The sequence below is a fragment of the Eulemur rufifrons genome, chromosome 1 (genome assembly GCF_041146395.1).
Source record: "Eulemur rufifrons isolate Redbay chromosome 1, OSU_ERuf_1, whole genome shotgun sequence".
Classification (NCBI taxonomy): domain Eukaryota; kingdom Metazoa; phylum Chordata; class Mammalia; order Primates; family Lemuridae; genus Eulemur; species Eulemur rufifrons.
Window position 1 is genome coordinate 605684 of NC_090983.1, and position 14052 is coordinate 619735.

General features: G+C 61.0%; 1 protein-coding gene across 3 annotated transcripts in view; it reads right to left on the reverse strand.

The window, feature by feature from the left end:
* Positions 1-384: 384 nt before the first annotated feature.
* The window catches only part of FARP2 (FERM, ARH/RhoGEF and pleckstrin domain protein 2), a 114566-nt gene continuing 100898 nt past the window's right edge, over positions 385-14052 (reverse strand). For 2 of the 3 annotated variants that reach the window (XM_069476233.1, XM_069474615.1), the window contains 9 exons: positions 12476-12606; positions 8737-8805; positions 7742-7831; positions 3429-3511; positions 2581-2699; positions 2141-2304; positions 1204-1311; positions 870-1021; positions 385-593 (listed from right to left, as the gene is read on the reverse strand). In XM_069476233.1, the coding sequence (XP_069332334.1) occupies positions 455-593; positions 870-1021; positions 1204-1311; positions 2141-2304; positions 2581-2699; positions 3429-3511; positions 7742-7831; positions 8737-8805; positions 12476-12606 (1055 nt within the window). In that variant the 3' untranslated portion in view covers positions 385-454. Of the gene's footprint in view, positions 594-869; positions 1022-1203; positions 1312-2140; positions 2305-2580; positions 2700-3428; positions 3512-3737; positions 3759-7741; positions 7832-8736; positions 8806-12475; positions 12607-14052 lie in introns of all 3 variants that reach the window. The other variant, XM_069475327.1, reaches the window with a different exon arrangement.

The window sequence follows — 14052 nt, forward strand, 5'->3', positions numbered from 1 at the left end:
GACACGCGTGAACAGAGGGATCGTACATCTGCTCCCCACCGGGAGGAACGTGGGGGCCTAATAAATACGAGGACCTCACCCCCCAGACTTGCCCAGTGGCGACCGGACCACGCCCATGTGGTCACCCAGACGACGGGCCCTCAGCCCTCCCAGGGACAGAAGAGGGGTGGGTGTGGCTGCCGGCCCCGAGCTTTGTTCCAGGCCTGTCCCCGGCAGGGCCCTGCGCTGGGGCGAGGGCAGGACAGGGCGAGCCTGGGTCGGCGCCCTGCCCGCGGCTTTCGAGCCAGGAGCCCGCGGCGCCACGCGTGGGACCTGCACGTCCTTCCCAGTGCCCTGAGGGCTGTGGGCCGGCACTGGCTCTTGGGAGGGGACACAGCCCCCGATGTCACTGTGAGGCCCACCTGCACTGTCACAGAGCTGACAGGGTGAGGCCGCAGCTGCCTCTGTCCTCCGCTCACACCCCGAGGCTCTGCGGCGAGTCCTCCCTTCCCCCCGATGGCCCCTGCGGGCTGGACAAGTGCTCCCCGCACTCCTGCGCGAGGCTCGGGGGCCTCCCCGGCGAGCTGCTGGCCTTCGCGATCACCTCCACCCACCTGGGGGAGAGCCGGGCGTCAGGAAGCCCCAGGGTGCTGGGCTGGCGCGAGGGCACCGTCTGGCCACCAGCCGTGGGTCGCGCCCAAGACTGGACCCCAGACGAGGGGCGACTGGGCTGGAGCAGGATTCAGCTACAAACCCTGGGAGCACCGGCCGCTCCCAGGACCCGGGAGGTTTGTCTCCAGCTCCAGGAGTGGGAGGAGGAGACACTGCGGCTCCTCGGGGCACCGAGTGCTTGGACCAGGAAAGGGACCAGGGCTGCCACCCAGAATCACCTCTCGAACGTGTACTTGCTCTCGGCCCGGAAGAAGTAGACGTGGGACTTGAACTGGAGCTTGAAGACGTGGTCCTTGTGGATGCCGTCGGCCTCGCGCGGGACGCTCACGCTGTAGCCCAGCAGCGGGAGGCTGGCCAGGGGGTGGTCGTCCTGGAGGGGCAGGGGCTCAGGCCACCCTGACCAGGGCCGGGGAGGGCCCCGCGCTGTCCCCAGGGCCCCCGGCTCTCCCTGCACGTGGCACAGACCCACGGGCCGCGGGTGCCCCCTGCCCTCTCACACGGGTGGCGCCAGGTGAGTTCTTGGGGGGGGGCGGGGCTGGGGTCCCCCCGTACCTGGTGAGTTTTGTAGAAGAACAAACAGAAGTTGGTGAAGACCACCCAGAGCTTCTGCCAGCCGTTGCTGTTCTTGAACTTCCTCAGCAGATACCCTGAAAGCTGGTTCTGTCGAGAGCAGGAGGACGGGGGCGTGAACTGCGCCGGGACGGCCTCGTCCTCCTGGGGCCACAGGAGGGTGGGTTTGCCCCCAGGGGCCCCCAGAGACTTCCCCGGACGGAAGTTTTCTCCGTGGCCACTGTCGACACTTAAAATCTAGAGTAAGGTCTCAGGCACTAAGTAAAACGACACTGAATTTATTTAAAAAGTGTCCTGAGTACAGTAACCTCAGCCTCCCAGCAAGAGACAGTATGTTGAGCCAAGTCTGGAAGGTTCTTTCAAGGGATGGGTGGGGGAGAGGCCCCCCCAGGCCATCCCTGAGCGTGTGGCGCCCGCTCTGGCAGGGTCAGCAGGGGTCAGCCCCCCCCACAGGGTGTGCTCTGGGGTTACCAGGGGGGCTCCTGGCTGCCACCCAGACAGAGGGGGTTCTGGGGGGGGGCGGAGCGGGCCCAGGCTGAGGGGACGGGGTCCTGCGAGCTGGGCCAGGGCAGGAGCCTGGGGCGAAAGGCTGCAGCTGTGGGGAGGTGGTGACAGGGACGTGCCCAGGGGCTTTTCTCAGAACCTTCCACAGGACACCAGACTTAGACGGGGGGGACACGTCTGTCAAAGAGGGTTTGAGTGGACGAGAGGGACTTTCCGAGAGGACTTGTACCGAGTGTCCCCCACACCCGCACCTGTGGGGTTTTGTAGAAAAACAGGTCGGTGACGACCACCCAGAGCCTCTGCCAGCCGTTGTTCTTGAACTTTCTCAGCAGAACTGAGAAGGTTCGAGAACTTCGCTGGGGCCCAGCCCTGCCAGTTGGGACCCATCTCAACCCCTCTGCGCGGCCACCTGTACCTCGACAGCCGCGCTGTGGTCGGCTCTGGACACGCTGGTGTTGCGGTACCAGCACACCTGCATGGTGGTGTTGGCCCGGTGCGGGCCCTGCCCCTCCAGGGAGCCGCGGGTGCCCCGGGCGTCTTCCTCCAACTCCTGCTCCGGAGCAGCCTCGTCGGGGTGTCCTGGGGGCGAGGACGGCACAGTTTAACGGGGCAGCAGCCTGGAGCCGCCCTGCCTGCGGGAGAGGGCAGCACGGGTAGACACCGTACCCCACAGTGCCCAGGCGGCAGCCAGGGCAGCTCGAGGACCCTTCCGCCTGCCCGGGCGTGGCCTGGAACATTCCTCGAGGAAGGGAGCACACGGCAGCTTGGCAGGCTGACCACGACCAAGGAAAACACTCCCAGGAAAGCTTCCTGCGACGCAGTAGGGCTCTCTGGGGGCCCTTGGCCACAACTCACCGGGGGCGTGGGCACACACGGTGCCACCCGGCAGCACGGGGCACATGTCGCCACCGCCCTGGGCTGCTTGGATCGCGGCGTTCAGGTCCAGCATCCACTTCTCCTTCTCCAGCCGGGTGCTGCGGGGGAGGCCGAGGCTCAGGGCGAGGGAAGTGGGGGCTCAGCCGTCCTGATCTCTCAGTCTCTGGCGCTGACCCGCGGGTTCCGGGGTGGGGGTGAGTGGGCAGCGTTTCCTGGTGGGTGCCGAGTGCCCTGTGCCGTCTGACATCGGCAGTGCCCTGCGGGCCGGGCACAGCGTGGTGCTGGCACCGCGGCGGGGCCGCCACCTGGGGAGCTGGTGCGTTTGCTTTGGGGAGAAGGAGGAAGGCTCCGTTTCCTTCTGGGTGGCGCCTGCTCTGCCTCACGGGAGCCCGTACGGCTGCCAGGGCAGCAGCGGCGCCTCCCTGGGCCTGGTGCAGCCGCCTGCCGGGGCTTCCCCACCAGCCCCTCGCGGTTCTCCTTGACGGGAGGGTTTGGAAGTGCTTGTACCCTGGGAGACTGACCGCAGGGACCCTGGCCACTCCCTGCCCCATCCCTGGGAGCCCTGGACAGCGTGGCATCCTTGTCAAGCACGGAACCCCAGGGTGCAGGGAGCAGCTCTTCTGGAACCTTCTCACGGGTCGGCAAGCACCCTCCCCGACAAGGCTGAGGCTGCAGCTTTGGCTGCGTCACTTGGAGCAGAGCTCAGCGTCAAGGGGGGCACCTGCCCGGGGGCTCCGGGGAAGGCCCCCGTGCAACTCAGGACTCGTGACAGCGAAGTCCCCACCCCTGCGCCCTGGCCTGCGTGGGATGGAGACGGGAGGCCCTACCTGGCCGCGACCACAATTGTTTTCTGAGCCGCGTAGATGGTGAAACAGTGTGGAACGGACCACTCGCTCTCGCTCTCCTCCACCTGCGGGCGGGAGACGAGGGTCTCACGGAGCGGGACAGAGCAGGCTGACCCCCCGCTGGAGGCACGAGGTGGGGACCGCCAGTGACGCGGGCGCCCAGCCTGAAGCCCCGTGTCCCAGTCTACGCGGACTCTACGAGGGCGGCTACGGGGGGCAGGCCGCTGTCCCCACGCCACCGCAGCCGCCACCAGGCGCTGAGCTGTGGGCCAAGGGGCACCAACTACTCACCGGGGGGTCCAGCACTATTAGCTGAAAATCAAGCAAAGGAGAAAATGTTGAGCATTTTCATTATTAAAAAGAGAGTTCTAGACAGTTCATCTCTAAACCCGGTTAGAGTCTATAAACCTCACAGTGAAAGAAAACCTATCAGAGACCAATCCTAGCCATGAGTGGTTGATGAAATAGCTTCAGTGTGTTCCCACAGCCACCCCAAAAGCGCACACAGGCAGCTGCCCCACGATCAAGTCGGCTGTTCTAGGGACGCAAGGACGGGTTGGCGTCAGCTGACTGGTAACTTCATCCTGTCAGAATCAGAGAGGAAAGCGATCATTTCCCACATGCTGAAAACACCTTCACTAAAATCCAACACGTATTCCTGACAATACCTATTAGAAACAGAAGGAAATGTTACCGTGATAAAGGTCACCTTTCTCACGCCAAGAGCCACCTCCTTCCCTCTACAGTCAGGAATGAGGGCCAGCTCCGTGTCCCCAGGACCAGCCAGTCACCAATGACCCCACAGAACCCAGAGCTTCCCTGTGCAGGGCCTGTGGGGTCCCGACCGCCGAGCCTCACCCTCAAGATTAAAGGTCTGAATCAGTAATCCCAGTGCTTCGGGAGGCCGAGGCGGGAGGATCACTTGAGGCCAGGAGTTTGAGGTTACAGTGAGCTATGATGACACCACTGCACTCCAGCCTGGGAGACAAAGGGAAAGGTCTGCAGTAACACAAGCAATGGCCGGGCACGTGGCTCACACCTGTCATCCCAGCACTCCGGGAGGCCGGGGCGGGAGGATCGCTTGAAGTCAGGAGTTCGAGACCAGCCTGAGCAAGAGTGAGACCCCGTCTCTACTAAAAATAGAAAAATTAGCTGGGCATGGTGGTGGCACCTATAGTCCCAGCTACTCTGGAGGCTGAGGCAGGAGGATCACTCGAGCCCAGGAGTTTGAGGTTGCTGTGAGCTATGATGACACCACTGCACTCTAGCCAGGGTGACAGAGTGAGACTCTGTCTCAAAACAAAAAAAGCAATGGTTGGTAAAACCTTGAGAAGTTAGTCTTCCCCTGAGTTAATACATAAATGTAATGCAATTTCAATTAAGATCTCGATGATGTTTTGAGAGGAATTTGTCCAATGATGTCAAAATTTACGTGGAAGAATTAAATGCTTGAGAATAGCAAAGAACATTCTCAGGAGGAAGAATAAGGGATGGATGTCTTCACCCCCACGAAGACCACCTCACAGACACCACTAAGGAGAGCGTGGCCTGAGGACGGGACAGAGCCCAGAGGTCTTACGTGACAAAGGCAGCCTTTGAGATCAGTGAGCAAATGAAGGATTCAACCAATAATGGGCACAAGTGACTAATGGGGAGAAAGTGTCACATCTAACCCTATTAACATTTATCAAAACCAATTCCAGGCAGACTAATTAAATGAGGAAAATGAAACCACAAAAAGGTGCCAACAGGCCAGGCGAGGTGGCAGCGCTTGTAACCCAGCACTTGGGAGGCTGAGGTGGCAGGATCACGTGAGCCCAGGGGTCTGAGGCTGCTGTGAGCTGCGATGACGCCACTGCTCTCCACTGAACTCTGTCTCAAAAAAAAAGTGCCAGTGTAAAATTGGCAGGAGGAAGAACTTCGCGAGCCCACACGAAGGACAGAAACCCTCAAGGAAAGGAACGGCAGAGCTGATCCCAGACGGTCCCTGACTCTCAGCTCTACGCTGGGGTGAGGGGACACGTTCAGGGCAACTCTGAGTGCCCGACGGCCACCCTGTCTCACCGCCAGTGCAGCAGTCAACGAATGACACGGGAGGTTCCACACTTCAGTGTACAGCCGGCTTTGTCGGGTGGCCGTGTGGGGTCGGCCTGGCGACGCTGCCGTACGGAAAGCTGAAGTGTATTCAACGCATGTTTGATGTACGTTATTTCCACCTTACAAGGGTTGTTTATCAGGATGTAGCCCTGTCCCAAGTCAGGGAGCATCTGTGACAGCAAATGTCTAACTTCACTCCTCTAACAAGCACTTGCCGGGTGCCCGCTCTGTGCCACAGCCACTCCGCAATGAGGCACACGCGGGCCCGTCGGGGTGGAGCTCGAATGCTGCGGGGTGAAGCCAGGTGGCGGGCGAAGAGAGGGGCCGGCACCGGCTGAGGAAGGTACTTCTGACCTGTCAGGGTTCGCTACTATTTTACATAAAGGCTTCACGGACGTGTACAAGCGGCTCACGTGGAGACCAGAGAGGAAAACGGTGCCAGGAAGTAGGAGCCAGGTCGCCCGACGGCCCGACAGATGCCAAGGGAAGCAGTGGCCGCTCAACTCACCAGCCGGAGACCAGGGCCAGACGGCACCCGGCACCCACACCCCGCAGCTGCGGAGGCCACGTCCACACCCGACACCCCGCAGCTGCGGAGGCCACGTCCACACCCGACACCCCGCAGCTGCGGAGGCCACGTCCACACCCGGCACCCCGCAGCTGCGGAGGCCACGTCCACACCCGACACCCCGCAGCTGCGGAGGCCACGTCCACACCCGGCACCCACACCCCGCAGCTGCGGAGGCCACGTCCACACCCGACACCCCGCAGCTGCGGAGGCCACGTCCACACCCGACACCCCGCAGCTGCGGAGGCCACGTCCACACCCGACACCCCGCAGCTGCGGAGGCCACGTCCACACCCGGCACCCACGCCCCGAAGCTGCGGAGGCCACGTCCACACCCGGCACCCAGCCGTGCCTTCGCGGGAGCACTCAGAGCCGTAAATGCACGCGGGCCCTTTGCTCAAACGCATCTGTGTTTTGGGATCAATCTTCAAGACACGACCGAGGGTGTGCGGATGGACAAGGCCTGCCAGGGCCACTCGCGAGCCTCCACAGCTAGACGCAGCCCCAAGCCCAGTGACGGGCAACGGGTGACTGGGCTCAGCCACCCAGGCCAGCAGGCATCTCTGCTGCGAGGACGGCGCAGGGGACACGAGAAGATGCTCGTGACAAAGTGCTGAGTGAAAACAGTGCGGGTTACAAGAGAGCCTGTGGAAGGTGACTCCCCCCGTGGGGACAAGGACACTCAGCACGTGTGACCCCAGGGACGCGCTGCAGAATGCTCTCGCGGTCCTGCTGGGTGGTGCAACTGTGAACTGTTTTTATTTTACATTTTCAGGTGTTTTTTCTATAATGAAAGTGTGATTTTAAAACAGATGGGGTCTGGTTCCAGGGTCGGCAGATGAGGCCGTTCAGCCTGACCTCCCCAGCCGAGGGCTCGAGGAGCACAGTGAGCGTCACGGACACCCGCGGGCACAGGACAGAGCTGGTGTCAGACCCCAGCCAGGGCCCCCGCGTGGGAGGCCCGGGGGGGCCTGTCCGCCGCAGCAGCTGTCCTGGGCCAGCGGCACGTCCTGTGGCCAGGCCTGGACGTGGCTCCCGGCGTCCCTGTCGGGCCCAGGGGAGGGACGGCGAGAGGCGGACGGGCAGGGAGCTCAGGTCTGGACGGGAGCCGCCCACGACTGAGGACAGTTTCATCGACCACGAAAAGCGGGGACCACAAAGGACAAGGCTGACAAGCGGCACCACATTAAATGAAGCACTTTGCCCCCTCAGAAGACAGAATGAAAGTGTCCCTGGTCCAGCCACTGTCCCACCCCAGGAGCTCAAGGCAAACAGCCTGTGTCCAGCCCCAGAGGACGCTGAGCGTGGGGCTGTTCAAGTGACAGATCCCAGCTAGGTCAAAGGGCAAACCAGAGCCGCACGTGACCCTGTGGGTGGGTGTCACGGACAGGGGGTGGCTGTGGAGGACGCCCCACAGAGGCTCCCTCTGAGCTGGCGGCGCAGGCCTTGTGCTGCCGAGACCTCGGCCGAGCCCCGCGGGTCCCAGCCCGCTGGAGGCAGCCGCGTGGGCGGCGGCAGGAGCGGTGACCGCGCTGGCCTGAGACGGGACAGCCAGGGAGGCCCAGCGGGTGGGGTCCGCCTCTGCCCGAGGGGGGCAGTGCCCGCCCCGCACACGGGTGACGCCACTCACCAGCATTCCCCGGAGCGGCAGGAGGCCCCGGATCCGGAAGTGGCTGGTCCCCGAGACGCCCTTGCTCGTGTACAGCAGCATGTCTGAGAACTGAGAGGCGGCAGCTTTAGCGACCAACTAGCCACGGCGGCACAGGCACCGCCGTCCTGACAGCCTCCAGGTGCCAGCACGTGGCTCTCAGCTCTCTTCAGCTTGCTGGAGATTTCTGGCAAAAAGGGACTTTTACTTCATTCATTTGATCATTTTGACCAGAAATAAGAAGTACCACATGGGCCAGCCCCAGGGCCACCAGGCGAGTCACTGGCTGGAAGGAGGAGGGACTCTGGCTGGAGGGGACTCAGCCTCCTCATCCACAGGGTCCGGGTTGGAACCCACTGGGGCCCGAGGAAGGACCTGGTGGGGAGGACGGGCTGGGGGTCCCCGGCCCCTGGAGCTGGAACCGGGGCTCTGGGCCAGCAGCAGGACCCGTGGCCGCGGGGCTCTTTGCAGAAGCTTCCTGGGGCCACAGCGTGGGGACCTCTCCACGCCTGGCTTCTGCGTGTCCCGCAACACGTGCCCAGGGCAGGGGAGGCAGGGGGCGGCCCTGGCGGGCAGAGTGGCATCCGCACCCTCCGACACGGTGACCCTCCCACACGGTGACCCCTCCCACACGGTGACCCTCCCACACGGTGACCCTCCCACACGGTGACCCCGCCACACAGTGACCCCGCCACACGGTGACCCTCCCACATGGTGACCCTCCCACACCGTGACCCTGCCACACAGTGACCCCGCCACACGGTGACCCTCCCACATGGTGACCCTCCCACACCGTGACCCTGCCACACAGTGACCCCGCCACACGGTGACCCTCCCACACGGTGACCCTCCCACACGGTGACCCTGCCTGGCTCCTGATGGATGCGGCCCCCCTGAGCCAAGGCCGCCAGGTGCCGCCTGCACAGACGGCCACCTGCTCCTCGGGGACGGCAGCTCACGCAGGGGAGAGAACCCACCAGAAAGAACATCCTCTGCTGCAGGCCCTTCTTGGTGAGCTTGTGAAGGCAGCCCTCCCGGATGAACTCCTGGAAGACACAGACGAGGTCCCGTGAGGCGGGGACAGCCCTGCGCAGGGATGGCTGTGTGGCCCCCCGGCGGCCCCCCTGCTTTCAGCAGCGCCCTCGGCCACCACGTCCTGTCCTGGTGGCAACTGACTCAGTCCCCACAGGTGCCTACTGAGCACCCGCCCTGGGCCAGGAGCTCTGGAGCCTGAGCTGACCAAGAGGTAAAGCGAAGGGTGTTCTTGGTGAGGAGAGACTTCTGGAAGGTTCCGCCACAAAGATGCCATCTGAGTTCTGCTGTGAGAAAAACTGGGCAGAGCAGGTCTGAGGAACGGGGGGAGCAGGGGAGGGTCCCCACAATGTTACCGAGCAACCTGAGTGAGCTGCCGCAGGGCATTAAATAAGAAAAAAGAATCCCTAACGTCACACCGGCTTTAGCTTCCGGAGGAGCGAGGGGCGGAGGCTCCGGGAGGAGCTGTCCTCGCCGCGTCCTCTCTGGGAGCGAGGGGGTGCCCTCAGCCTCCTCCTGGCCAGCATTCCCCCTCGCCTTTCCCGCCCGCACCGGGAGCACGCAGCGCCGCACACGTGTGCCCCGCGAGGTCCCCGACATGCTGATGGCATGGGGGGGGCCCGGGAGGCCCAAAGCATCGCTAGCTCGGACTGTTCCGGAGCCCTTTCTACAGAGGCAGCTCGTGTGTCCTGAGGACGCGTGGGCAGCCCAGTGTTCTGTGTAAAGGCACAGAAAGGGACACTGTGCAGGTGACCCTCACGGACAACACGAGGTCACCAGCCCACAGGAGGGTCTCCCCGCGTCTCCCCCGCCCGCTCGGAGAGGCCCGGGCGAGACAGGGACCCAGGGGCTGCAGGGGAAGGCGGGGCAGGTCACAGGGGTGGCTCCACCCCAGCAGCCGGTCCTGCCTGTAGGGTTTCCGCCAGGGCCGTCGCCGTGGAGACCCCAGAACTCCCCGGGCAGCAGTCCCTTCTCCAGAGCCCCCCCAGGGTGCGCCCCAGGCCCGGGGGTGCCCTCTTCCCCGAGCCTCAGCTCCACGGACCCCTCGCCAAGCCCTTGAGTCTGAAGACCCCGGCTGAGCCCCTGGGCCCCAGCCCTGGGGAGGCCCCTGCGGCCCCCACGTGGTCCTCCCGCCACCTGGCCCCTCCCCGGCTGTCTGCCCGCCCGCCGGCACCTGGCAGCCACCCCCAGACCCGGTTATCAGGCCTCTGCTCGGAAAACTGGTGCAGCTTCTGTCTCTGGACTGATACACACGTTCGACTTAGGGAGACAGGAGACCCTCGGTTCTAAAGACTTTGGAGATTTTGTCTAATATCTGCAGTCACAGTGGCCAAATTTGCACGGCACCTACTGCGCGCGGGGCCCTGAGCTGGCAGCTGATCCCGTTGGTCCCCACAGCCCTGCAGCTCAGAGGGTGGGCAGCCTGCAGCCCCCACTGCCCTGTGCGGCCTGTTTCTCTCTCCCGTGACAGCCCCCCCCACCCCGGGGCCATTAGGAGAAATGCCAATGTGTAACCAAGCCCCCGTCTGCAGTTTCCAGCCGGCAGCACTAGCCAAGGAGAAAAAGAGACAGAACGATCTTAGTATCCGTCAAAGCCCAAACTCCATAAGCGCAAACTCCCATAACCCTCCTGTATATCCCAGTCTAATTCATTTTCTGAGCTCATAATTCCATGTTCTCAAAACTTTCTTCTAATAAGGCTAACACAGGAACTCGACTTACACACACTCTAATGCACAAATATTTGTGTTTAGACTGGAAACATATCCATGCAATTTTTTTTTTTGAGACAGAGTTTCACTCTGTTGCCCAGGCTAGAGTGAGTGCCGTGGCGTCAGCCTAGCTCACAGCAACCTCAAACTCCTGAGCTCAAGCGATCCTCCTGTCTCAGCCTCCTGAGTAGCTGGGACTACAGGCATGCACCACCATGCCCGGCTAATTTTTTCTATATATTTTTAGCTGTCCATATAATTTCTTTCTATTTTTAGTAGAGATGGGGTCTCGCTCTTGCTCAGGCTGGTCTCGAACTCCTGAGCTCAAACGATCCGCCCACCTCGGCCTCCCAGAGTGCTAGGATTACAGGCGTGAGCCACCGCGCCCGGCCACAATTTTTAACTTTTATTTATTTTTAGAGACAGGGTCTTGCTCTGTTGCCTGGGCTAGAGTGCAGTGCTGTCACCATAGCTCACTGCAACCCTTGAAATGGGCTCGAGCCATCCTCCCGCCTCGGACTCACAAAGTGCTGGGATTACAGGCGTGAGCCACCACGGCTGGCCTTTCGTGAAATTCTTAAAACGATTTTCAGGGCCGGGCATGGTGGCGCATGCCTGTAGTCCCAGCTACTCGGGAGGCTGAGGCAGGAGGATTGCTTGAGCCCAGGAGTCTGAGGTTGCTGTGAGCTAGGCTGATGCCACGGCACTCACTCTAGCCCGGGCAACAGAGCGAGACTCTGTCTCAAAAAAAAAACAAAAAAACAAAAAACGATTTTCTTACATTGATCGTATTGAGTTCAAAGCAAAAAGCTCTGGTGACAGAGAGTAAGCAGCCCGACAGACACAAAGACCATGGAACGGAGAGTCTAGAAATAAATCCAGACCGTGGTCCACTGATCTCTTACGAGGGTGCCAAGCCAGGGCAACAGACGGTGCTGGACAGCTGGATGGCCACACGCAGAGGAGCGGAGTCGGACCCCTGCCTCATGAAGAGAATTGAAAACACATGTCCACACAAAACCTGTGCATGAATGCTCATAGCAGCACTATTCACAGTAGCCAAAAACTGGAGACTCAAGTGTCCATCGACAGGTGAATGGAGGGACATGTACACACAGGATGGAATATAATTCAGCCACAGAAAGGAATGAAGTACTCAGCCGGGCGCAGTGGTTCACGCCTGTAATCCCAGCACTTTGGGAGCCTGAGGCAGGAGCATTGCTTGAGGCCAGGAGTTCAGGACCAGCCTGGGCAACATAGTGAGACCTCATCTCCACCAAAAAAAAAAAAAGAAAAAGAAAAAGGAATGAAGTAGTGACCTAGGCTGCGACACGCACGAACCTTGAAAACATTGAGTGACAGAAGCCAGTCACAAAAGGCCACATAACGTATAATTCAATTTCCACGAAATGCCCAGAACAGGCAACTCCTCAGAGACAGAAAGGGGATCAGTGGTTGCCAGGGTGAGGGGGGCAGTGGGGAGTGGCTGCTGACGGGCGTGAGGGTTTCAGTTTGTGGTGATGGGAATGTTCTGGATTGTGGCCGCACAGGGGTCAGTGTCCTGCTCCGGCCCCTCTGACGCGGGATCCTGGGAACGGCTACGGGGGCTCTGGTGCTGCGGGGGCGCGGCCAGCGTGCCAGCCGGCGTTGCCGGGATCCCTACGTCTGTGTCTGTCAAATCGATCCATCTTCCTTGGGTAAGAAAAGCCGGTTTAGCGTTGCTGAATGTTGTATTAATTCTGCTGTTTGCTTACAGTTGAATAAAAATAAGAACATGTTCTGAATTAGACAGTGATGGTTGCATAACCTTGTGAATATACTAAAAACTACTAAATAATACACTTTAAAAGGGTGAATTTTGTTGTGTGTGAATCAGATCTCAACATAACTTACTGAGATATATTTTACTGGTTGTATCTCAACACAGACAGACAGAGGGGCTCACAAGCTGCCCCAGAGCGAGGCCACTCACCCGGCCGGGGGCGACGAGACTCTCCACGCCCACCAGGTCCCTCTGCAGCTCCGTCAGCTTCTGGAGGTTCTCCAGCCGGACCAGGCTGCTCTGGAGCGTGGCGGTCACTTCCGTGATGGCCTCCAGGGCGTCTGCGCAGAGAGACCCCTCAGTGCAGGCACTCGGGCAGCAGTGTGGACAGACTCTCCACCCGCCACCTGGTGACAGCAACCGGCCTGGGAAAGGTGGTTTCAGTTCCAGGCTGGTTCTGCCTGGGGGCCTGCAGGGCCACTGCCACGGCCTTTAGCCACCAGGCCCCCTCGGCAAGCCAGGCTCCCGCGGGTGGCGCCGAGACTCTGACTTTGTTCCACCCAAACCGTTGACGAGCCAGTACTCCGGCTTGGTAAAGAGAAAGACGAAGGAAAAGAACTCTACCATCCTGGGCAAGGCAGTATTTGTTCTTTGAGGAAAATGATTTACTGAATGTTAACAGCTAAATGATTTGCACCTTCAAAACGATTGTAATTTTCTCTTCGAATGGAGGAACAGATACTAATCTTATAGTTTGAGCAAAGATGTGAGGTTTATAATCAAGAAGGGAAACTGGCCGGGTGCGGTGGCTCACGCCTGTAATCCTAGCACTCTGGGAGGCCGAGGCGGGTGGATCGCTCAAGGTCAGGAGTTCGAGACCAGCCTGAGCAAGAGCGAGACCCCGTCTCTACTAAAAAAAATAGAAGGAAATTATCTGGCCAACTAAAATATATATAGAAAAAATTAGCTGGGCATGGTGGCACATGCCTGTAGTCCCAGCTACTCGGGAGGCTGAGGCAGAAGGATTGCTTGAGCCCAGGAGTTTGAGGTTGCTGTGAGCTAGGCTGACGCCACGGCACTCACTCTAGCCCGGGCAACAAAGCGAGACTCTGCCTCAAAAAAAAAAAGAAAGAAGGGAAACTTACTAAGACAAACACAAAATCAGACGCTAAGATGGGTCTTCCCAGCCCCGAGCGGGCCGTGGGGGAAGGGCTGCTTGGCCGGACCTGGCGCTGCGCTGCCGGCGACACTGCCCGGAGCGCGGTGGCCGATCTTCCTTGCCGGAACCGCCGGGGGCCTCTCTCTCCCTCCTTTCTGTCGACCCCCCCGCTGCCTGGCCACAGCGATTCGTGGCTCCCGTGGCGACAGCTGGGCGAGGTCCAGCCCTCCCCCGCACTGCCCTGCACTCGGCCTTGCGCTGGGCACGTCTGTCAGCCTGAAGTCCTGTGACAGCTCCAGCTCTATCCCCTTCGGTGGAGGTGACAACACCCCCTTCACAGCTTGCAGAGAACAGTCAGAAAAGAATGAAGCACATGGAGACCGTCATGACAAATGGCAGAATCGCTCTTTCACGGCTCACGTGCATGTGACACGGAAAACATCAGGGAACGCTTCCGTGACGCCTGCGCAGGTCTAGGTGGCTGCCAGCCCCGCCAGCTGCCGCCTGCTCTGTGAGATGCCGGAGCTTCTGCCCTCCCCCCACCCCTGCTCGCCCCTCTCCCAGCCTGGGCCGAGCCGTCCTCCTGGACAGCCGCTGGGCAGCGCTCGCCGCGCCAGGCTCATCCTGG